Raw genomic sequence first — 26,651 nt, 5'->3', positions numbered from 1 at the left:
CTTCTTCCCTTAAATATTCTGTAAGATTTGAATCAAGATGAGCATCAACAACTCTCCAAACACATAGGATTTCACCTCTAACACTCTTGTGTCATTGAGAAGAAATCATTTCATTTTTCATCACTGCCAGGTCACTCTTCTTATTTGTAATAATTTCAGCTTCTGTGCAAACAAAATCATAGAAGTCTTTCGTCTCATTCTTGGCAAATGATATGGCTTTTGTTAGAAGATTATCATTTTGTTTAAAACACTTTAAGGGCCAGCCTATTTTACCAGATGACCAGAGTGAGTTGGAAAGAACATAAGCAAGAATAAGCGTTGCTGCTTCCTTAAATTTCCCAGCCTTCTCAAGTAAATCTATCACAACTAGTATATCTCCTCTGAGCCTTGCAATGTCTACAGCTTCCACAAAATTTCCTAATTTTTCTTCCAATGACATAAGCTCATCAAAACAACCCAACAACCGCAAGAATTTACGTATTGAATCCAATGAATAAAAAGCTTCAACAAACCTCATCATAGATTTTATATTTTCAAGCTTGTAATAATGTAGAGCACACCTCTCCAGGAATTCTTGTCCAATTTTTTCTATTTCTGTGCCTTTACCACTCATCACAATAGAGTCTTCTTTTGCTTGTAGTGTCCAGGATTGTATATATGCCAAACCTGTGTCAAATAAGAGTCCTTTGGCACAAACATTTAGACACTCTGAGAACAAATTGCCTTTAGCATAGGCATTAGCAGCTTTCTGATAATCACCTGCCAGGGAGAAGCACTCCCCAGCTCTCTGCAACCCAGACTCAAACTCACCAAAATTTTCCAAATAAATCAAACCTACAACAACAAATAATAGGTGATTAATTTAGATATAAAGTACTTAAATTTCAAGTAATTTATGAGAATGGGCATGAGATGAATTTATATACCTATTTCCTCATTGTCTCCTAAATTTCTATAACAACTCATTGCAGAATCAAATTTCCCCATAGTTTTGAATATCTTGGCAGCTTTTCTTAAGAAAGAGCTTATTACTTCAGGATTGGAAGTAAGCATGTGGTCAGCCATAGCTTGAAGGCTAGCAGCTTTAGACTTCATTTCCCAAGATGTGTCATGAGATTTTTCAAAGCAAATTGTAGCCATTTCATAGTTATGCGCATAATATAGCTGTTCAGAAGCAAATTGAATAGTTTAATTTAAATTATTGAAAAATGGCTTTGTGCATGTGTGATAAAACAACTTGAATTGCTCAATCAAGCAAAATGGATCAAATGATGATGATGATGATGATGATGATGTGATCCTAAGATAATGATCATTCTTGAAAAAAGAAATGATCAAGAACCAAACCTACCTTTACACCCCTCGATTTCCACTCATGTGGACTGCTTGAGACTTGCATTGATAGAGCAAGTGAATCATCTAGTTGTTGAACTTGTACAAGGCACTTCTTCATCCAATACTCAAACATAGGTTTGGAGAATTCAGTGGTATCACAAATCCACAATCTCTTCTTTGTACATGCAATGGCAACATGTAATTGTTTTAGCTCAGCCAACAAAATCCTATCTTTGCTATCGTTGAAAAGATGAAACTGTGGAGACGTGGAGTCAAACAGATCTTGCTCATCCATATATTTATATATAAGCCTCCACTGCTTTCTCAACGGGGAAGATCCAAAAAAGTTATACAGCAGCACATCCTACAACATGCCATAATATATATTAACTTTCATAAATAATGCAAGAACATATTAATAAATATTGTAGTTACCTGAAACTCCAAGTCTTTGCACTCAAGTATGGTTAAGATAAGGGCTTGCTTTCCAACAATGTCCTTTATGCTTTGTCGTGATGTTTCATCTCTGACCAAAATTACCTGCTCCGCACCAAAACTAATGGCATTTCTGCTCGAGTTGTTGTCACATCTCCCAAAAAGTTCTATGATTGCGTTTTCATTCTTCTTGTATTGAACTATAATTGGAGCTTCACCAGGGACCATAGAGGTTTCAGGTTCAATAATATCAATTGACAGAGGAAAGAAATGATATATCAGTTCAATAATACTTTGTGATAGTTTTAGAATGCGAGCATGGCTACGAAAGTTTTGACTCAAACTGAACATATTGGTGATATGTCCCACTTTTCCTTTCATGTTCATCATGGGATTCAAAACAAACTTGTTATAAAAAATAGAACGTAGATCTTGAATCCTACAATCAATGCCCCCAGCATTTGGTCTTACAACATCTCCAGAAAAAACAAAACCCTCTTCCAAGTTACTGCATACATACTTAAACAAAGCAACTTGACTCACTGTGAGATCTTGCACATCATCTACATAGACAAAATTCATTTGATCACCACCATATCCTTCTTGTCTGAGTCGAAAATGAAGATCATTTACAAAGTCAGCCATATCAAATTCACCACTTTCCAACTTGAGTTTTTCATATACCTGGAATATATCATATATAATCTCTCTTTCTTTCCTCCTTAAACGACTAGATCCACACCCCTTTGACAACCTAACATATCTCTTCCTTGTGAGTTTACCATATTTTGTTTCCAGGGCTTGTGGGCTGCCTTTGATTTGAGAAACTATCTGAGTAAAGACACAAGAAGGGTTGAGATTTTTCGTTATTTGGGAATCAAAACAAGGCCAGTATTGTGAACAAAATCTCGTATAATCAACTTCTTTGGTGCTTAAGAAGGAATAGTATATATGTGATCTTGAATTGGGTATTTGACTTTGAGAAACTTCATCGATACCAAGGAATCTTTGGAAATAAGATGTTTTCAGTGTTCCGTCAAGCATCATCAAGAACTTATGGAATGTTATGGCAAGAGGATACGAATTAGGGGGAATGTCGTGAAAGGAGTCTGGGATGTTGTTGAATCTTGAATCTTCATTATCATTATTATTTTCATGAATCAGACCGCTTTCAACTGAATGACTACCACTGCAAAAGAATTTGTGGAAATGTTCAAAAGTTAAATGAAATTTAAGTATCTCATAACAATTTTTATGCTTGTATTTTTAAGTATATATTTAAAGTAAAATATAGCACAGTCAAGTGAAAACTTGAAATATTTAGCACACACCAAAATGAATATATATCACAAATTTCAACGGTTGAATAATGTTCAAGAGATGTTTGCAAAATTATCCTTGGAATTATTCTATCTAATCATTCAGTTTGTACCCATGCAAATGACTTCTCTACCCCTACACTACAAAAAAACAAGGCTTATACCGATAACAAATGTCGTCAGTAGAAGCGCAAATTTTCTCAGTACAGCTTCTACTGAGAACATGTTCTCGATAGTAGATTCTCGGGACAGCTGCATCGGTAGAGGTAAACTTCTACCGAGGACATTGAATATGTCCTCGGTACAACCTGTCCAATTTTGTCATATGGATGGGCTATACCGAGGATAATCCTCAGTATAGACTGAGCCGAGATTTTTTTATATGTGCAATGTTTATTCACTTATATATTTATTTATTGATTTAATTTGAATTAAATATAAAACAATAGAATAAAATTAAAACACTTATATTAAACATATAAATAAAAACATAAGAGTATGTTTGCTTAATCAAAATAAAGAGTTGTCCTAAACATGAAATTGTAATAGTCCATAGTAATAAAACTCATACATAAGTCCTACTGACTTGGTGCTCCAACATCGGGATCATCGGGTGGTGGTGGGGCACTTGAGATCCTGGGGTGGTACAATGATTCCGGATATGCTCCTCTAATTGTCGAACACGCTCTCTTATCTCAATCATCTCTTCATCTCTAGTTTGTGGAGGATCAATAGTAAATGAAGTTCGGTCCCTTATGTTAAGGATATACATCCATATCCTTTGGTGGTTACATCATTTTCCGAAGACAGTTTGTACAAACTCTTATTCTTGCACTGCATACATTGTACAAGAGGGAGATGGAGCCTCCCTCCATCTATAAATATGACGGAGTTCATTGAGAAAAAATAAGCTCAATTAGAGAAAAATAAGAGATAATGCTTGGGAAATTCAAAGACAGCATAGGAAACTCTAGAGATAAAATACTCAGTGAGTGAGATTTCTATGAGTTTGAGAAAACAATTTGGGAAATAACTTAGAGATATTATTGGTGAGAAAATATGTATTTTTATTGTGTATACTTCCTACTTAGCTCCATAATATATGTTGCCTCCTTTGGACGTGGGAAAATTGTCGAACCACGTAATTCTGTGTATTTTATTTTATCGAGACATTTCACCAAGCCACAAAGTTGTTGATTGAGTCAGCAGACTATGTAATTGAGCCGTCAAAGTCGTTGACCAAGTTGCTTTGTGAGTTGACCGAATCGCTAAGCCTGTTTAACCGTTGACTAGTGAGTCAACTCAGTCAAAAGTGAACTTTGGGCCAAGTCAGTATGTTTTTCAATAGAATCAGACTTATTCCTAGCTAATTGGACCAATCTGTATTCAACTATAGACTTCGTTTTTTCAAATAAGGTACAAAAATTTGGAAAAACCCTATTTTAAGTTATTAGTGCAAAACTCACTTATTTTTTTTTTTTGCACTAATTACTAACATCGGAGAGTCAAAAGAAAGTGCACAACTTGATATTAGAAGTTCTAAAGATGAACAATGTGACATTAGAAGTTCTGGTGAAACAAGTGGTTCTATTTGAATAACCATGTTATCCAACACAAAGTTTAAGGTGAAGAAATTCAACGACACCATTAACTTTGGTATGTGGGAATTTGAAGTGTTAGATCTATTGTTCAAATAAGGATCTAATATTACCTTCAAGACTAAGCAAGAAGATTATACAAATGAACGCTGGAATTTTGTCAACTGAAAATCTTGTGGCACAATCTAACTGTATTTCAGAAAAGATCAGAAGTACTCTGTCTTGAAAGAGAATGTAGTCAAAGTTCTCTGGAAGAAGCTCGATGACAAGTACATGAAGAAAAGTGTAGATAACTGACTCTACTTGAAGAAGAATCTTTTCTATTTACAATATAAGAAATGTACCTCTATGATTGAGCACTTGGATAATTTCAATAAAATTTTGGCTGATTTGCAAAATCTAGATGTTGAAATTATTGATCATGAAGATAAATCTTTGTTGTTGCTAAATTCATTACCTGACACCTATAATCATTTAACCATAACTCTGTTATACGGAAAATATGAGGTTAAATTCATAGATTTTTTTAGTGCTTTGGTGAATAATGAGTACCAGAAGAAGGATCAACATGATCACAGAGGCTTAACACCAGAAACACTAACTGTAGCTAGAGGTTGGGCAAACAATAAGAATTCAGGCAGATCAGATAATAGGGGTCGATTCAGATCAAACTCCAGAGGAGAGTCATCCAAAAGACGTGTTGCGAAGGACGAGTGTGCCTATTGCCACCAGAAAGGGCATTAGAAGAAAGATTGTCCAAATAAGGACAAGTCAAATACAAATGTTGCACAAAAGACTGATGATGATGATAATCCGCATTTACAGTTTCATCATCAGACACATACTCAGACAGATGGATCCTTAATTTCAAATGTTCCTATCATATGTGTCAGAACAGGCATTGGTTCTCAAGTTTTGAGGAGCTTGATGGAGGAGTTGTGCATATGGGCAACGAAAATTCCTGTCAGATAAAAAGGATCGAAACATTATGACTGAAGAAGCATGATGATACAATTAGACGACTTACGAATGTCAGGTACATTCCCGATCTAAAGAAAAACCTTTATTTATTTAGGTGTTCTTGATTTTGATGATTACTAGGTAACTTTTGAAAATGGAATCTTGAAATTTCTTCAAGTTGCATTTGTTGCGATGAAGGGTACACGAAAGATGAACTTATACTCTCTAGAAGAGAGTATAGTTACAGAAAGAGCAGTTGTCTCTAGCAGTTCTAAAGAGAAGACATCTAATTATTAACGCCTTTGGCACATGTGCTTAGGGCATGTCGGAGAGAAGGCTTTTGCAAGGCCTAGTGAAGCAAGGTTAACTTAAAGGTGCCAAGACTGGAAAGTTTGATTTCTGCAAGCATTTTATACTAAGAAAACAAACGAGAGTCAAGTTTGGCACTACTGTGCATCCAAAAACAACTTCTTGTTTTCAACTTGTCCATTCAAATGTTTGGTGTCCATCTTTTTATACTTATATGGATGGTTACAAGTATTATGTGAGTTTTATAGATGATTTCACTAAATTTGTCTAGATATTTCCCATGAAATGAAAATCTGAAGTTTCCACTATGTTTTCTCAGTTCAATACATATGTTGAGTGATTATTCAATAAAAAAATCAAAACAATGCAAACTGATTGGGGTGGGGAGTATAGAAAGCTTCAACCAATTCTTCAAAACTTAGGCATCGTTTTTAGACACCCTTGTCCCCATACACATCAACAACAAGGAAGAGTGGAAGGTAAACATAGACATGTAGTTGATATGGGACTGTCTTTACTTGCTATCAAGCCCAAATGCCATTAAAGTTTTGGTGGGAATCCTTTGTTTCTGCAGCTTATTTAATAAACAGGCTTCCAACTCCAACTTTACAAAATATATCATCTTTTCAAAGCTCTTTAATCAATCTCCTAATTAAAACTTCTTAAAAGTCTTTGGGTGTTCATGTTTTCCACTACTCGGGTCTTATAATTCTCACAAATTTGTTTTTCAAACTTCTAAATGTCTGTTCTTGGGTTATAGCCTAGCACACAAAGGTTATAGATGTTTTCATCCTAATGGGAGGGTCTACATTGCTAGAAGTGTCACTTTCAATGAGCTAGAGTTTCCATATATGTCATTGTTTAAGTCAAACTCGGCCTCTCCTCATAACAGCTACTCAAAACATACACATTGCTTTTCCTCTTCCCAATGTACCTATTCCAGCTGCCTCACCTGTCCCTATCACTCAACCAAGCTCACCCACTGACCATATTCCCTCCTCGATCCCAAACACATTTGAACCTCATGTCCTTGCTACTGCATCATTCCCCACAAATAACCCAACCTCAGAAACAGACAACAACTTGCCTCACCACTCAGACACTTTACCTTAAAATCTAGTAATAGACACATCTAAATTCCTTTTACCTATTCCAAACCTTTTTTCTTAGCCTACCCGTACCCCCAACTCAAACTCAGCCCCACAACAAACACACCATGATTACTAGATCCAAATCTGGAATCTTCAAACCTAAAGCACTAGTAACTATGCACAAGAGTTTATCTTTGGAACCAAAAACAGTAAAGCAGAATTTGACAAACCCTCTTTGGACACAAGCAATGAAGGAGGAGTACATTGCATTAATGAACAACAATATATGGACTCTTGTACCTCCATCTCCTCATATGTTTATAGTCAACAACAAGTGGATATTTCAGATAAAGTATGGACCATATGGTACTGTGGAACGTTACAAAGCATGCTTAATAGCAAAAGGTTTCCAACAGATTCTGGGGATAGACTTCTTTGAGATATATAGCCCTGTGGTGGAACCTTCCACAATCCATGTTATCTTCACCATTATTGTTGCTTTACAATTGGGAGGTACAACATATTGATGTTAATAATGCTTTCCTTAATGGTGAGCTTCAAGAAACAATTTACATGTATCAACCTCAGGGATTTCAAAACTCTCAATTTACTCAGCATGTTTGCAAGTTAAATAAAGCCTTATATGGCTTAAAACAAGCCCTCAAGGCTTGGTTTGACAAGTGAAAAGTTCCTGAAGAGTTCCTTGCTACAATGGGGCTTCACCAATTCAAAGTCTGATACCTCTTTGTTCTACACAAGGAAGAAAGGAAAACTCATTCTTCTCCTTGTCTATGTTGATGATATTCTCATCACATGAAAATATATAGCTATGGTGCATCGATTGATCACTGATCTCCACCTTCAATTTTCTCTTAAAGTACTTGGGCAAGTCAATTACTTCTTGGGGGTTTGAGGTGTTTCGAAATTATTTTGGCCTCTACCTTACACAGAGAAAATACACCAGAGATCTCCTTGATAAAACCAACATGTCTACTGCAAAGTTGATGTCAACAACCATGTGTCCCAACTCACAGTTGTACCTTGATCACGGTGTTCCTCTAGCAGACCCTTCTCTTTAGAGAAGTGTCATTGGTGCACTCCAATATCTGACATTGACAAGGTCAGATATTGCCTTCTCCATTAACAAGCTGAGTCAATTTTTGAAGGCCCCCACCACTGATCACTGGAATGCCTGCAAGAGAGTTCTAAGATACTTAGCTGGAACTACCCACTTTGGGTTATACTTTAAGCCATCTACCAATCTCTTCATCAATGGCTTCACAGATGCTGATTGGGCCAGCTCAATTGATGATGGGCGCTCCACTTCGGGATATTGCATCTTCGTTGGAGGAAATCTAGTCAGTTGGTGCTCTAAAAAGCAACATGTAGTAGCTAGATCATCAGCAGAATCTGAGTATAGATCTCTGGTGTTAGCAACATTTGAGATTATGTGGCTACAGTCCTTACTCAGTGCGTTGCACCTAACACCTTCTCAGTGCCCCATACTTTGGTGTGACAACTTAGGTGCAAGCTCTCTAGCCTCCAATCCAGTGGTCCATGCCCGCACGAAATACATCGAAATCAATCTTCACTTTGTTCGTGACTAGATCCTTGCCAAAGCTCTGGAAGTTCGTTATGTTCCGTCTGAATTTAAGATTGCTGATTTGCTCACGAAGCCTCTTCACATCTCTCATACAACTTGTTCTCCAAGCTGAAACTTGTTGTTCCCCCGTGTCACTTGAGGGGGGATGTTAGTGAAGACCAAGTCAACTCAGTCAATGATTAGTTAGAAGAGTCAGTTTTAGTTACTTGATTAACAGAATATTGTAACACCTTTCTTAAATAGTTGACTTATCTTTCTTTAATTGTTCTTGTTATCCCCATTTCCTGCCAGGTGCCCGGGTTCGTGCTTCAGGCCCACGGGCTGGCCAAATTAGTTTGGGCCCAGCCCAGGCCCGTTTGGCAAGAAGTATAATAGATATCGACGACCCGATTTTGGGTGAGGCCCGAAAGGCATCCGGGGAGTATTGTCTGGGACGGTCATCCGGGAGATGGTATGTTTGGCTTTCGGATAACAGCTGGGATCGACGTGGATTGATCCCGAAGCCTGGTAAACAGTCCAGGCTCCTGGTAAATGGTCCGGACCCATGGTAAGCGGTACGGGACCTCGAAGAATGGAGAGGCACATGGGTAAACGAACCCGGGTCGGTTCTCCAAGGTTGGCAGGATAAAGCATCTGTGACCCTGACTTCGTCACAGGAAGCGTGGGAGTTGTCCCCACGTTTCACCTGTAGAAAAGGCCACCTCGGGATTATATACCGTTGGTTCAGACCTGCGCCGCCACTAATCTGACCAATCTTGTCCCCTGAATCTGCCTCGTAACTCAAAATTCCCATACCAAAGCTCCAATTTGTCGCATGATAGATGTGGTTTGCGCTGGCCTAGTGGACTCGGGTTAATATTTTTCTTTTATGTTTTAATCCTTTGTATTAGGCTTCTGATAGAGGAGCCAGCAGTATTTATACCTTTATTGAGCTGGGTCAACCCGGCCCAAGCCCAGTGCACCTGTGAACCTATAAATACATGTAACAGAACAATAGAGAAGGGATCTCTTTTTTGCGTGTATACAGTTACTCTGCTGAAACTTGCAGAAAACTCCATTGTAAAAAGCTCTCTAAGCTCTAATACAACTGACTCGTAGACTAAGGCTCATTAACGCCCCAACCACGTAAAATCTGGCTTACAACTTCTAAACCCTTTCTCTTTAATCTCTCTTATCTTTTACTATTGTAGTTTCCAAAAAACTCGGTAAACATTTTGGTGCTTTCATTGAGAGCCTGAGAAAGCTAGTGTTGACATCAAACCTCTCATGGGTGTGAGCATCAGGATTAGAGTGAGTTGATAAATTAAAGTCAGGAATAGTCTAGTCCAGGCTGTTGGAACCGGGACCAAACACTCGGCTCATTCATGCACGGTGGTGAAACACTTAGTGAAAGCTTAGCGGATGGAAACGAGAAAGAAATAAGCAAAAAATAAAGTGGATAAAACACCAAAAATTATCTTAGACGCATGCGCGTCCATAAAAGTATTGCAAAATTATAAACAAAAAGAAGATCCGGGTCTAGACTTCGCCAGGTCCTGATGCCTCTGGGATGGCTCCATCCGCCTCTTCATCATCCAGGGGCTCCGCGTCAGCTTTCTCCTTGGCCTCAAATTCGGCTCTCTTCGTGGTAGGGTAAGGATAGACCAGGAGGTTCATGTTCTTGTCCCGGACCCAGGCCATATAGATGGCCTCATCGAAGGAGATGCCCAACATGTCATCCGCATGCTCTTTTTCGCAACAGGTCTCCTCGTGTGCCTTCACCTCCTTTTGAAGCAAGCCATCCAGCTCATGGATCCGGGCTCCAGACCTTTGACCCTCTCCCGGTCCTGGATGGACTGAGTTAATGCCGCCTCCTACGAAGCCTTTACTCGGAGAAGCTCCACCTCCAGATTGGCCATCCGCTCACCAGCCTCGGCTTCTTTCCGAGACAGAGCCTCTTCAAGCTGAAACATGACCCGGTCAAACTATGTGCAGTCCGCTTCCGCCTGAGCAACCGCGTTGGCCAGGGACGCTTTGGCGTGGGCTATCTCCTTGGCCAAGGCCTCATTGGCGACTTCTCTTTGATTCACTGCCGCCTCCAGCTCCAGCTGGAGTGTCTCCATCTTCATGGCAACCTCGGCCACCAAGTCGGCATTCCGATGGGATATTAGAGCATCATGGAACAAAGCAAAGTTAGAAGAGTCCTTTTTGAGCAAAGAAAAGGAGAAAGAGAAGATGCAAAGCAGACTTACAGCAGTGGCTTGGTGGCGGAGAGCTTGGGAAATGAACAGTATGTCCTGGTTGGCGATGGTGGCATATCGCTTCAGTTGAAGATTGGACATGGTGCTCCCCACTTGATCCAGTAGATCCACCGCAAACGGGGTCGTATCCTGCCCCAGCTTGGGGCGGAAACCTGTCTCGGAAACCAACCGATCCACGATTTCCTGAGGGGCACTGAAGGCAGTCGGGCGATCAGAAAATTCAACCTAACGACGAATCGTCAGGGCCTTGTAAACCTCCTCCCTCTTTTCCCGGCCACTCTCCCAGGTCCGGGATATGAGTTTGGACTGCTCGTCTCGCAAGACGGCCTCCCCCTCCTCAGGTAAGGCCGGGTGGACGGGAAGAGTCGGTGCTGCCGGAAGGTCTTTAGTGGCAAGCTGACTCTCCCCGAACGACTCCCTATCTGAACCAGCCCACCTTGTCTGGGCTCTCTTGTTTCGTGGTTTTGCCTCCTCCGCGCCCAAATCCGCGGCTCTTTTCTTGGAGCTCTGGCTTGCCTCTGGTTCAAGCTCCAGGTTAATCACAGGGGGTGAGCGGGAAGGTCGGGGATATTGGCCGGGTCAACGGCCGTGATCGGAACCGCTGCTAGGGTGGCCTTGCTGGGTTGAAGGGCCCTAGAGTCTCCTTGCTAGGTTGAAGCTCTAGCCCTGGCGTCTCCTTAGACGCTTTCTTGGCGACCTTCCTGGTCATGGCCCTCGCCTTGGCAGCCCGGGTCTCGAGGAGCTGCTTCATCTTGTCCACGAGGTCGGACATATCAGAGTCTTCTGAAATAAACACAAATAAAAGAGTTAGTACAATAAACAAGCAAACAAGGAAGTCAAGACTAAGAGTGACCCGAGACGAACCCTTATTTAGGCCCCGGACCTGATTCAAGTCATCTAACGCGAAAGAATAGACTCGGTCCCCCATGTCATCCAGGTGTAGAAAGTTCCCGTATTGGAGAAACCCGGCCAAGTACATAAGGACTTCCGAGCCTACGAGAATGGGAGACGAAGGTCTCATTTCCCCATCAGCCCCAAACAAGGGGCCTCGGTGTGCTAGCCTATCCCTAGCTAAGTCCCCAACTTGGGGAGCATAAGTCAAAATCATAGGTGAGTAACCTCGCCCTGATACGCTAGCCCTGGGGGTCCCCATATTCGTTTGTCCCTTGTCGAAGAGGGCTTCCAGCTCCTTGGAGGTGGCCGCCTCCCTCGACTGAGCTTGGTCCCTTTTTCGCTTGGTTTTGTCCGCCAGCACCGCAACCTCTATGGCCCTGATGTGTTCCAGGGCCAGCTCCTCCCTCAGCGCGGGGTCTTTCTCGCATTGTATCCCCCGGAGGCTCGGGGCATGGATCGTTTGGTGGGCCGCAAGCATTCCGATCACTCGGAGGTTGTCAGTGTTGACATAGCCCCCCACGTCCAGATCCTCCACGCTTAGCTCAGAGTAAAGCTTCTTCTGATCCAAGATGAACTGGGTGAGGGGAGTCTGGGCAAAGGGTCCTGCCACCCTAGATGATGTGATGAGAATAAAAGAAAAAGAGGAAGAAAAGAGGACAAAGACAAGAAAAAGGGACGGGAAACCACTTACCCAATCACTGGAAGTCGACCATCAGTGTGGGGTTCTTCTCTATGAGGAAACCAGACGTCATGAACCAGTAGTGTTGGACGTCAGAGGGATGCTTTCAGGCACTGGTAGGAGCAGGGTAGTTGCCCCGCGGTTTGAGCCTGTAGAAGCCGTCCAGGGTCTTGTCCTTGACGTTGACCTACGGCTCCATATTGTAGAAGTACAAGATTTCTACGGAGGTTGGCTCCGGGATCTCCCTCGCGAAGCAGAAGACACGCCATCCTGCAAGCAATCGCTATGCATGGGGCAGAAGCTAGAAGGGCGCGATCCCATGAACATCAGGAACTGTATGAAGTAATCTTGAAGCGGGAGTGTAACCCCCGCATTGATGTGGCCTACGCTCTATGCCCCGAACCCGTTCACGGAGGTGTGGGCCCTCTCCTCTTTCTTGGCCAGGCGATTATGGAATAGTCAGGGAGTCGACTCCACGCCCAAGCACTTCTCCAGGGTGTACAGCATCCGATAGTTCTGGAACAAGTTCGGCACCACGTCCATCTCCCACCTGTTGCCTTTGGTGGTGTTTCCCCCGAGAGGAGTGAAAGGGGCTTGTTAACTTCCTCCACCGAATGAAGGGTGACGCCCGATGTCATGGCTGGTGATCTGAGAGTAAAACAGAGAAACAAACCAAGCACTCAGTACCAAAACCCAAGAAGGTTGGTTAAGGTACGGGGGCTCTCCTATGAACTGCTTGGAAGAGTCCTCTCCGGATCAGGTCTGGGATCACCAGGGATCTGCAAGATCCTAATCGGAAACGAACAATAGGCTACACTCCTAAGATGACCCATTGACGCTTGTCCGGGGATCACCCGGACCCTAAAAGGGCCCAGAGCGGCCCGAACCAGGCTGTTTTTCCCTAACACTAATTCTAAACGCAGGCAAGGTCAAGCAGCATAAGCAGATAAGCAAAATGACACGAAATCTATGTTTGTATACATATAAAGGTGCAAAGGCGAAAGGCAAGGAAACTTACTGTAAGTTGCTGGTCGTGAAAAATGGTGGTTGTCCAGTGGCAAGGACGGTAGAATCTCAGTCTTGAACAAGTGGAGATGATTCAGCAGCTCGTCAAAAGGGCAGGCTGGTGGCGTCTGCTCAGGCAAGGGTGTAGATATCGGAACCATTGGAAAAAGGCAACAGCGCAGGCGGAGCAGACGGTGGAAGATATCAAGCTCGGTCATAAAAAAATCCTTCGAGTTCTTTGACTGGTTCAAGAGTGTAAATGTTTCAAATAAAAGCCTGGGGGGTATTTATAAGAGCCTAGGCGATGATTTTTTATCTAACGGTTGGGATCGGTCCCCCTATCGGACGGTCCAGGATCATGCAGGGGCATTAATGGATCCACTCGAGTGCTGGATCATGATACCCCCAAGGCGCGATCTGCGCCACTTCGATCCGACGTCCCAGAGAGAGGGGCCCTTCAAAGGTCGCCCCATCCTACGGTCCTCCTTGTCACAAAAGTAATAATGGAAAGTGCCCGTGCGGATGGGACGCTTCATGATCTGAGCAGACATAGTAGCCCTAACCTAGCGACCTTTAAGGTGGTTGTTGACCTTTCAGGATCAAGTGCCATCGATGCAACAGTTGCTAGGAGACACGTGTACCCCTCGTCATGAACCGGGGCAGTGGTAAACGAACCCGGACCCTAGTAAATGGTCCGGGCTCCACAGTCGTCCGGCACGCGGTGCCCCCTGCCGTGGACCAGTTGCTCTGAGAAGGAACTGGGAAGAAGGCCGAGAAGATCCGAGACTGAGGTAAGCCTACACCACGCAAGCCCGGGTGAAGGCTTGGGGGTAAATGTTATCCCCGTTTCCTACCAAGCGCCCGGGTCTGCGCTTCAGGCCCACGGGCTGGCCAAATGTATTTGGGCCCAGCCTAGGCCCATTTGGAAAGAAGTATAATAGATATCAACAACCCGATTCTGGATGAGGCCCGAAAGGCGTCCGGGGAGTATTGTCCGGGACAATCATCCGGGAGATAGTATGTTTGGCTTCCGGATAATAGTCGGGATCAATGTGGAGGATCCTGAAGCCTGGTAAGTAGTCCGGGCCCATGGTAAACGATACGGGACCTCGACGAACGGAGAGGGACATAGGTAAACGAACCCGGGTCAGTTTTCCAAGGTTGGCAGGATAAAGCATTCGTGACCTTGAATTCGTCACAGGAAGCGTGGGAGTTGTCCCCACGTTTCACCTGCAAAAAAGGCCACCTTAGGATTGTACGTCATTGGTTCAGACCTGCGCCGCCACTGATCTGACCGATCTTGTCCCCTGAATCTGCCTCGTAACTCGAAATGCCCAGACAAAGCTCCAATTTTTCGCATGATAGATTTGGTTTGGGTTGGCCTAGTGGGCTCAGATTAATATTGTTCTTTTATGTTTTAATCCTTTGTATTAGACTTCTGATAGAGAAGCCAGCAGTATTTATACCTTTATTGGGCCCAAGTCAGCCCGGCCCTAGCCCAGTGCACATGTGAACCTATAAATACATGTAACAGAGCACTGGAGAATGGATCTCTTTTTTGTGTGTATACAGTTACTCTGCTGAAACTTGCAGAAAACTCCATTGTAAAAAACTCTCTAAGCTCTAATACAACTGACTCGTGGACCAAGGCTCATTAACGCCCCAACCACATAAAAATCTGGTTTACAACTTCTAAACCCTTTCTCCTTAATCTCTCTTATCTTTTACTATTGTAGTTTCCGAAAAACTCGGTAAGCAGTTCTGTTAGTGTTTCTTATATTCTGTACACTATATAAACCTATCCTCTAGTATTATTGGGGTGTGGTTTTCATTTTTCAATACAACACATTCATTTTCACACATCTCTATTGTTTATTTCCATTTCCATTTTTCATTCTCTTTCTTGATCACTTTGGTTACAAAACTATTTTAACAAACATGAATCGATGTCATTAAGGATCAAAGGCATGTTTATGAATGTTTTCATGCACCTTCTCCAGTATGAAATGTATTGCTTGACATTATCACAAAGCTTATGAGTTGCTGTCACAAAAAGCTGGCGTAAAACAACATTCTTTGTATCAACAGTTCCAATCCCATTTCTCTTGGCTCCATAGAGTCCTTCCATTTTCAGGCGATGCATATATTCTTTTTGGAACAACTTCATGGATAAAACAGTAGTTTTCCCAGTACCTGACCTTCCCAATACAAATGTACTTGTAGGGAAAAGGATGGTCTCTCTTTCTTGGTCTGGTACTTCAAAAGGGAGATCCAGTTCTCTACCATCTCGATCAGATAGCATGTGATTCACTACACAATTTGATAGGGAGTAGAATTTCATTGGCATCATATGGAGATCCTCAAACCAACCAATGTTCGAAGAGAGCGGCCAACTCTTTGGGATTTCCAATTTTCTAGGGACAAAATCCAGAAAAATCAAACCAAATCAAAGAATAGAAAAATATTACTACTTAAACACAAACTAAAGGAGTTAGCATACCCTTCCAAGCACCTTTCATTGCAATTGTTGATGAATTCTTCTGTGTACTTGTCAAAAACAATATCAAGCTGGTTTTTTAACCTTGGAATTTCTTGATAAGGCAACAAATCCCAGATCTTCAAAACTTGTATATATTCTGAATGCTCTTTTGCTATGTCAACAGTACTGACAACATAAAAACCTTCAACCTTATAACTCATAATCTGCAAAGAGTTTTCACAGACTGAGACGCTAGGCCCCCTTGGTCTCCAGCCATCAGAAAGCTTAAGTAAAAGTTTAATAACTTGTTTCCTTGCTTCAACTACTTCAAGGTTTTTGAACGACTTTAGAAAGTTTTCACTGAAAAAAACCTACAATATTTGGAGATGTACAAAAGAAGCTCCTTTAGTATAGATGTAGAAACCAAATAGAGTAAATATTATGTTAAACTATATTGACTCAAAAAGAGACAGAATAGTAGTAAATGCATGTGAAAACGCAGTACCTTCCACTTTGAACGCTTGAAAAGTATACCATCATTATGGATCATATCATCAAATTGACCGGACTCTTTCTTGACCTCTGTTATAGCCTTGGCCAAATCATCATCTCTGTCAGCATTAAAGAAGCATTTTCTATTTTTTGCATCAATGACAATAGGTGTCCAAACAGTAAGACTCTTAACCAGAGTTCTTTCCTCACCCAATATCCAGAGGCAGTGCCTGAAAACATGAAAAGGGTCGATGTTTATTTGCTGTTATGAAGTTATAATCTTAATGAAAACCATTGAAGAATTTACTTCACATAGTTTGCCTATGTAGTGTTTGTCATACATACCTAGCCCTTGTTAGAGCAACATTAATTCTTTGTGGTTTGGATATGAAATCCAGTGAATGATGAGAACCACTGCAGCGTACAGTAGACATTATTATTATGTCCTCTTCCCCACCCTGAAAGCCATCAATTGTCTTCACCTTTACTTGAAAGCCATTCTTTTCATTGTACCTAAACCTAAGTTGGGTTTGAATTTCAACCACTTGAGCAGCATATGGAGACACAATACCAACACTAAGCTCATATTTTGACTCAACCCAGGCTGAAAAACACACAAAGCAAAGAAAAATGAGTTATTCATTGTAATAAATTTCATGCTTCAAACAGCAAGTGAATATCAAATTCATTACATATTTTTCTTATCACCTTGAAACTTATATACCTTGGTACAATTTTTGTAGTATTCTCATGATAACAGCTACCTCAACCAAATTTTTTCGACTACGCTCATCATCATCCTTATGCTCTCTTCCACCAATTATATTTATAAAAGAATATGGACCAAACATTGGACCTGGAAGATAACTCCTTTCATAGCTTTTCATCTTAACAATAGCAGCATCAAGTATTTGGCTACGATAGAATAGAGAATTTGGGAAAGAGCTTATAGATGGATGCATCCTGTATTGCATACTTAGGAGGTGCCTTGGATGATTTTCTGAACTCAGCCTTTCAAACAAACTTCTTCCGAAGCTAGCTTCCTCTGAAACCTATAAAACAAACATATAAATAGTTAGTGGATTTGTGTAAATTAATAATAAAAGGAATAAATAAGTCTCTAGCGTAGATATATTTAGGGGAATTCTCCTAAGGGTTTACTTTAAACACTACCGGTGGGGCTCTCACTGTTCTCGACCTATGAATATTTTTCGACGCAATTTTTTTTTTATGAGCGTGTATATTGTAGCTATTTAGAGCATCTGCAAATTTTTAGAAAATTCCAAATAGTTTACAATACCGAAAACTAAATTCAAACATTGCACGCGTGACTAATTTTTTTTATGCACGTGGAAAGTAACATGTTTGAACCTACTTTTCGGTAATATAAACTATTCAGAATTTTCTGAAAATTTGCAAGATGCTCTAAACAACTACAACATATACGGTCATAAAAAAAATCGTGCCGAAAACTGTTCACGGGTCGAGAACACTGAGAGCCCCACCAGTAAGGCTTAAAGTGAAGCCCCTATAGAATATATATATATATATTTATATATTATATATTATATATATATACTTTGCTTTTGACAGTTGCTGGTAATTGCCATTCATCACCAACAAGAATAGCATGCTCTACTCCTGGAAGTTGAAGAGGTATGATTGATTCACACTCCTTCAGTTGAGCAGCTTCATCAATAACCAAAATTCTTGGCCTAATTTTCAATCTAAGTAGCTTGTAAGAACTCGATACAGTACAGAGAATTAGTGAAGCATTTTCCCAACAAAATTGTGTAATTGTTTTCTGGTTCTTAAACCAAGAATAGTCAAGCATGTCAAGGGAATAAAGAAGAGATCTCATACTTGAAACACATTCCTTTCTTTTCATATTGGGACTCAAGGAGATATCATCAACACATGAATGAAAAATATATTCAGAAGAAAATATCATCTCCACTACTTCAGAAACCATATTCTCTTGGCATAGTAACGATTGAAAAGAAACGAGTGAGCTAATAAGGGAGACCATATCTTCAAATAGTTTTTCCGAAATGTAACTTTTCGTTGTATGTGTACAGATGATAGACAAGTACTCCTTAAGTTCTGAAAATTTCATGTTAAATTCTTCTCTCACATACCCAAGAAATGTTGGAACGTTTTTCTTCACAACTTCACAACCATTTACTTTTATTATGTGTCTCTTTTCTTCTTTCTCCATGCTTGACTCACTCATTTCCAGCATATCATGGTAACAGAGATCAGAATTTTCAAGAAGATCTATCATAGAAGTCAAGCAAAATCTCCAACCACCTAAACCGAAGCACTTTTCAAGCTTCTCAACTCGATCATCCAGATATATAATTTGAAGATCTGAGTCAATGTTCAGCCTCTCCTTAGTACCGAAAAGAAGAATATTTCCCAATGAATAGAACAAACCATCAGTACCATATGTATCTACTAACACCATCTTCAGAACACCAGAAGCCACCTTAGTAATTGCAATATTCGTGGGAGCACAAACAAGAGTTGTATAGTTCATTCCCAATAGCTCGACAAGAAGAGCACTGGTAGTTTTAGTTTTCCCTGTCCCCGGGGGACCCCATATAAGTTCCAAAGAAGATTTTGTCCCACAGTCCATCATATGAAGACAAGAAACAAGTGCTTTGGTCTGAGACTCATTCAGTTGAAAAGGTAACTTCTTAACCAATCTGTCACCCCATAGTCCATTACTGATTTTGGAACAAACATCACACCACCTCTTCTTACTCTTGGCCTGTTTATCATCAAGGGTATAGAAATTTCTGTCAAAAGTAGTATGTGGGAATTTCAACTTTAGAACAAGAATAAAGAAATCTTACCTCTGAATAATCAATGCATATAACTTTATTTAGAAACCCCAGATTGGTTGACATGTGCAATGCTTCCCATATTCTCCTGAGAGGGGTTAAATTTGCCAAGAAAATGATGAACAATGGCTTCTGAAAGTAATATGTGAGCTCTTTTGATGCCTTCACTATGAATGTCTTACCGCCATTCCCAATGAGATTAATGAGTGATAGAAAAGCCCATGATCTGTCTACCATTTGGAGATCACAGACAGTTTTTGGCTTAACATTTGCCAAAACAAAAAAATCTCCAGGCAAAGCTTTGTAAGGCTCCTTGCCATTTTTACTGTGTTTGTTTCTCCAATCACTAACTTGAACTATATAGTTCTTGTTACCATATGGATTAACTTCTTCTTGGAAATCGTTTACTTCAGTGAAAGGCGCTCCATATAGAACTTCCATGCTTGAGTGCAATTCAGCTCTTGTTTCTTCCAATAAAGGATTAACATAAGACCCCAAATAATGGTCAACTGATCGAAATGAGTTGGGAATCTTTTCAATCTGCAAAATATATAATAAAACAAAACAAAATGAATGAATGAATGGTTGTTTATGAACCGAAAAGAGTTCTTGGAAGTGTACACAAGTTTTAAAATGAAGTCAAATTGAACATATTCAGTTTTGCATAAACATATTATCTAGTTTGCTAACCATCAATGAATAATGAAAATTTAGTTGAAAAGTTACTCAAGGAAAATGGATGGCAATAGTAAACCAATGGCTTAATGATGGTTTTACAGTAAGACACTTGATCAATAAAGTGGATAAAAATTGAAAATTCATTTTGTACAAAGTGATATATATATATATGACAAGAATTAATTATGGGACTTCATCTAAAAATCAATTGGTGATTAGTGAAGATACATTTTTATTAATGGTTCAATATTCTTATTGCTCGCTTTTTTTTTTTTGGATCTCAAGTGTCTTTTCGCACTATGCTAGAGAATACAAGAATCATAGGGCTCCAACTAAAAATCAATTGGTGATTAGTAAAGTTACACATATTCTTATTAATTGTTTAATATTCTTACATTTATTACAAAAATTACACAAAAATTGAAAATCCATTTGGTCTCTATCTAAAAACCAAACTAATTGGTGATTAGTATAGGTTAGTGTAGTGAAGTTACACATGTTCTTATTAATGATTCAACATTGTTACACTTACTGGCGATTTTTCGCTCAATATTCTTACATTTATTCCATCTGGAATACAATAGTCTAATATTCCTTAAGATGGTGGCGATTTTTCACTCCTCAATCTTGAATCACCTGATCACAAGTGGCTCATTAAGTGTCTTTTCGCACTATGCTATGGAATTGGCTCATGATACCATGGCAAGAATCACGGGGCTCCAACTAAAAGCCAATTGGTAATTAGTAAAGTTACACATGTTCTTATTAATGGTTCAATATTCTTACACTTATTTCACGTGGTACACAATAGTCTAATTATATATAATAAAGGTTTTAGTTAGACACTTGATCCATAAATAAAGTAGGCAGTGGGAAATGGGTTAATAATGATGGTTTCGTTTATCTAGTAAGTGTGTGAAAAAGCTTTAGAATTGAACTCAGAACATACCCTGTATTTTCCTAGAAATCTAAAGCTAATAGAACATAGATCATCACACATATAATTATTAGTCAGGCAAATGATATAATAATAAACTCAACCAAAATAATAATAATAATAAAATACAAAACAAACAAACCTTGTTGATGAAAAGCTCTTCATCGAAAACATCTTCAAGAGACCAAGAAAACAGAGTTTCAGTAAAACGGTCAGCAACAGATGATGTCTTATTATTCATCATCATAATATGTAGTATAGCATAACTCACTCAATCACTCTCTCTATCCCTTATAATAATTTTCTCACTCAAACAACTTATAACAATTCAAACCTTAATTCTACAATTTCTTACACCACTTTATCATATTCCACCTCACATAGTATTATAATAAACTAAAAGACTTAGCATATAATCTGTAAGTAAAAGGTAGATTTTCATTCATGTCAACTTAGTTTCTCATTTTATAAAGGATAGCCTAACTCTTAAGCACTCTACTGAAATTAGAAAGGCATAAAAGATAAAACTTTAACGATATTCTATCATCAAATTCGTCTGACTTTAATGTCATTATTCAAGAATATAGCATCGTATTCTTTTTTTTGCTGGAATTTTTTTTCCCGTAGTTGTTGGAATAGTATTGTATTCTTTTTTTTTTTTTTTTATGACTTTTTCAGTAGTGTATTTTTAGTTTGTTATTGGTCCTAAAAGGAACACTTCTAACGCACACTCTTACCTTTGTATTTTCTTTATCAATTTCTCCCTTTATTTTGAGATATATTTTTTTTTCTTTTTTTGATTAATTTTGGGAGATTAATCCCGTCCAATTTTGAATTTTTAATAATAGGGAGAATCTTATAAGGAGTTTTTATGGTGCTCCTTCCCAAAAGGGCTTTTGGTGTACCAATGCACCTTATTTTGTTTTTAGCGACTATTTTTTTAGTTATGAGTAGAAGATAAGAATCTTCTATGACCAACATAAATCGTCTTCCCAATTACTCGACATGAAGGAATATCTTCGTTGCATGACATATCCTTGGCCTAATATATATATTCAACCTTTCTTTCTTCTTCCCCGAGCGCACGAACCAGAGGCGGAGAAGGGCGATTTCAGGGCCATTTTTTGACGATTTTGGCCGATTTTAGGCTATAAAGTCTCATTTGAGGTAAGTTTTTATTATTTATAAGTGTTGTATAATAGTTAGGATAATTTTCATGCTTATTGTCTCTAGTTATTAAGGAATTGATATTGAGATTTTAGGGTTTATGAGTTGCGGTTTTTGGTGATTTTTGGCTCAACAAAGTGGATTTAAAGCATATTTGAGGTAGGATTTCAAGATTAAACAATGTATTATAGTTAGAATGGTAGAAAAAATTATTTTTGTGCATTTTTTTTATATGATTTGTGGGTTTTATTAGAAATATTAGTTTAAAGTATGAAAAATAATTTTTATGTATATTTGAGATACTATATTGTTTAATTTTAAGATGATACCACATTATTTACTATTTTAAAATTTTTATTACTATTTAATCCGAAAATTATACATTTTTTAATTAATTTTTAATATTTGTTAAGCAAATATATGTAAATATGTGTTTGCTAAAATGTATTTAATAATTGTCTAAAATAAGAAAAATAATTTAATTTTAATTTTACATAAAAAATAGTAATTCGAGTTTATAATGTTTATAATTTTTTTTAATTTATATTATTATTTAATTAGAAAATGATATATATTTGTAATCTTTATTAAAATTTAACTAGGTTATTTATATATAGTGATGTTATTTTATTGATTTAGTAATATTTTATTAATTAATTAATTTAAATTTTTAAGTTGTGGTTTTAACTTAGATTTTTACCTCAAATTTTCGATTTCAAGCACACATTTGAGGTTTTTAAATTTCTAAAATTTCAATAATAAATTATTGTTAATCTAATTATTTAATGAAGTTTGTTTATTAATATTTTATTTATTAATTAATTTAATTTTGTAGGTTGTGAATTTAATAACAAAGTGCGCTCTTTGCAAAGTGAAGTAAATTTGTTAGCAATGACTATTAATTGCAAGTGGTACATACATTATCTTCTTTCTTGTTTTAGTATTATTAAACTTTTGTTAGAGGGGTTTAAATATCTTAAATATTTATCCATAGTGAAGTAGGTTATGAGATTAAAATTGTGTGTTTCGGTGATAACAAAAGGTTGAGAACTGTGTGTTTTAGTGAAGTAGCACTACTACAAATATAGGGTTTCTCTGCGTTTTTTTTTCAATCTAAAATAAAAAGCGCAGAGAAAATGATTGAAGGACACTTAGGAATTTTGTTACTGCGGTTTTTTTTAAAAACGCAATGTAAAGTAGGAAAAGTGGGAGAAAAACGCAGAGAAAAGTTGCACTACTTTTCTCCGCGGTTTTCTTAAGAAAACCGCAGAGAAATAAAGACTTTTCTCCGCGGTTTTATTGAGAAAACCGCAGAGAAAAGTAGTGTAATTTTTCAAAACTTTTACCAAGCATAACTTTTTGCTCGGTTGTCCGTTTTGATTGTTTTTTTTTTTAACTTTGATATTTTTTCGAGATCTATCCAAAGAAAAGACTATTTTCTTTGGATAGATCTCGAAAAAATATCAAAGTTAAAAAAAAAAACAATCAAAACGGACAACCGAGCAAAAAGTTATGCTTGGTAAAAGTTTTGAAAAATTACACTACTTTTCTCTGCAGTTTTCTCAATAAAACCGCGGAGAAAAGTCTTTATTTCTCTGCGGTTTTCTTAAGAAAACCACGGAGAAAAGGTTCCAGACCTATATATAAACTCATTCTTCCCCACAAGGTTCGTAAACCTACTTCATTTCGCGAAAAAACTTCTTCAACAGCGGCGGTACGTCTTTCAACCTTCATCTTACTATTTTATTTTTCATCTTTTTTAGCTAAATCTTAGTTAAAAACTGAAGTTGATGCTTAATATTTGTCTATTTTCAGGTTTTTTGTAGTAAAAATGGGTAGGATTTGGTCAAAAAATTGTCCATTTTCACTGTATTTTTGGGCATGCATTGTGTTCTTGAGCTTCAAAATAGGTAATGATCTATATATCTTTGTTTGTATAGTTTTTTGTTTTTTTTTCATCATTATTTTTAGAGTTTATTTTGTGTGAAATAGAAAAATAGAAATCAAAATTTTGAGAGGTTTTTCATAAATCATTAATTTGGTTGCTGAATTTTTTTTCTTCAGATTTTTCGGTGACAAAACTTGAAAATTTTGTTTTTTTTTTTTTTTTCAGGTTTTCAGGTTTCTTTTGTATGCAGCTAGATAGATCTCGAAAAAATACCCAAGTTAAAAAAAAAAAACACCAAAAACAGAGAACTGAGCACAAAGTTATGCTTCGTCAAAATTTTGAAAAATTACACTACTTTTCTCTGCGGTTTTTTCAATAAAACCGCGGAGAAAAGTCTTTCTTTCTCAGCGGTTGTTTTAAAAAACCGCGGAGAAAAGTACATCTTTCTCTGCGGTTGGCTTACTACAACCGCAGAGAAAAGTGACACTTTTCTCCGCGGTTGGCATACCACTTTTCTCTGCGGTCGAATACACTGCGCTTTTCAATACTCTCGAAAACCGCAGTGTATTGAGTAAAAAAACCGCAGTGAAAAGCCTTTTTTGTAGTAGTGTAGGTTCTGGAAAATTTGTTTGTGTGCTGCGGAGCTATAAGGAAGAAACTTATTGTGTGTTATTTAAATTTTTTGACTTGTTGTTCACAGATGGTTAGATCACTATTATAGGGGAAATGCTGCTCGATTTTGTCTAGAATTATGTATTTTATTATTCTATTATTATATTTGTATTGTGTTGTGTTTATTCGATTGGATTTGATTAGATTGACAGATGGTTAGGTTACTAATATAGGGGAAATGCTGCCTAATTTTTCGTATGCTGATTTAGTATTTTTTTTTAGTTTAATTTTTCATAGACATAGGAGATGATATCGATAGAAAATGGATGTCAACGAATAGGTTATCCGTGGAATATAAAAATGGGGCCAACCTTTTTCTGGACAGTCTACCAAAACATCCCGAGATTCCAAATTAAATATAAATTGTGTAACCTAAAGTAACTAACTACAATTTCAATTATTTTGACAATCTATAGTTGAATTTTACTAATATTCTTTATATTAAGTATTTTTAGTTAAATATTAGTGTCCACACCAACCAGACAAGTGACATTTGGATATTATGTGATGAGGATGTTGAAGGATTACATTGAACATCCACGACCTAGACATTACTTGAAGAAAGAGGTATGTATATATAAATTTATACAAAGTTAACAATTTATTTATTATTAAAGTATATATAATTAAATAATAATTAACTAATATATTTTACTTTGTATTTTTTTGTAGCTAAACACTACGCCATATACACCAGCACAAATTAATGAACTGCGACAACACTGGGCGAACCATATGCTACCGATAATTCAAAGTCATCGTCCCACATATTAGGTTTTTTTTTACATTTTATTTCTTACCATATGTCTAGCTATCTAGAGTAATATTTATTAATTTTGTATGTTTAACAACAAATATTACAATTTTGTATATTTAGCTAGCAAAAACATATTATATACACATTTCGGTTTTATTAATGAAAATTCACAATTTAAACTTGCAAATAATTTAGATTTTTTAATTAATATATTTAATTCTATTTCAAAAAAAATTAATATATTTAATTCTATTAATTAATATACTGAAAATAATTATTTAATTATTTTTAAAAAAAAATTACAAAAACCAATGACGTCTCCCACGGGGAGACGTTAAAAGTCTACAAAGTCTCCCCATGGGAGACGTTGTAGGTACCTATGACGTCTCCCATGGGGAGACTTTGTAGACTTCCAACGTCTCCCAGGGGGCCACTTTAGATGTCTCCTGCAACAACGTCTCCCCTAGGGGGAGACATTAAATGTCTACAATGTCTCCCCAATATAGCCATTAAATGTCTATTTTGTTGTAATGGCGGCAAGCCGAGATGGACCGTCGGCAGAGGGACGCGATGGCCGCCCTTGAAGCAGTCGTCCAACTGGCAAGGAATTAGGCTGCACCGACCTCTCAAATGAATCTGCCACCTCAAAGGGCAGAGCAGCCACCCGTGGCTCAGAATGAGGCCCCACAAAGGGATCTCGGACCATAGCCTCCATCCCCAGCTGGTCAACGCAATCCTCTGCTCTCAGGGCAGAAAAGGGCAGGGCATCAGCCCTAGACGCCCACTGGAAGAGGAGCCAAACCTACCGAGCAGGGGGCCACATCCTTCTGCTAACAGGAGGAATACTGAGTCAGGCTCTGCGGTCAGGGGCCCCCCATGGTACAACAGTGCACGGGGACACCACGACCAACGTAGTCCACCCCCCAACGCTCGTGGAAGACCAGCCCATGGGAACAGTGCGAACAGTCATTCGCACCGAAGTCAGCCACAGTTCAGAGATGGCCATGACTACAATGAAACTGACTCTGGCATGAGGCATGATGGTCGAAGGCATGAGGAGAAAGGTGGAGGCAGGAGTCCACCTCCCAGAGAAAACAGGCCAATTAGCTATAACGCTGGGGGGCAACCTAGGCAGTATAATGTTTTCAGCCGACTGGGAGTCAGCGAGCAGCGACCTCAAGATGATGACTTGAGGGACGTACTCAATGACCACTGTGAGAAGCATGATGAGTACGCCCCCCCCCCCCCCCCCCAGCACCAGCTACTC

General features: G+C 38.6%; 2 protein-coding genes across 2 annotated transcripts in view; one reads left to right on the top strand and one right to left on the bottom strand.

Moving 5' to 3' along the window:
• Positions 1-26,651, top strand: part of LOC133781436 (disease resistance protein RPV1-like) — a 94,179-nt gene that overhangs the window by 16,828 nt on the left and 50,700 nt on the right. The gene's annotated exons all lie outside the window — the stretch shown is intronic.
• On the bottom strand, positions 18-21,364 carry LOC133781429 (uncharacterized). The gene is made up of 12 exons (XM_062220401.1): positions 21,043-21,364; positions 19,298-19,825; positions 18,019-19,212; positions 17,164-17,491; positions 16,785-17,043; positions 16,453-16,669; positions 15,969-16,318; positions 15,460-15,882; positions 1,771-2,959; positions 1,352-1,699; positions 927-1,164; positions 18-834 (listed from the first exon to the last, which is right to left on the bottom strand). Exons 1-12 carry the CDS (start codon positions 21,145-21,147, stop codon positions 92-94), a joined length of 5,922 nt encoding a protein of 1,973 aa, XP_062076385.1. The 5' UTR covers positions 21,148-21,364; the 3' UTR covers positions 18-91.

Source organism: Humulus lupulus, chromosome 6, assembly GCF_963169125.1.
Source record: "Humulus lupulus chromosome 6, drHumLupu1.1, whole genome shotgun sequence".
Lineage (NCBI taxonomy): Eukaryota > Viridiplantae > Streptophyta > Magnoliopsida > Rosales > Cannabaceae > Humulus > Humulus lupulus.
Note: the sequence above shows the minus strand (reverse complement) of the source record. Positions and strands in the feature narration are given on the sequence as shown.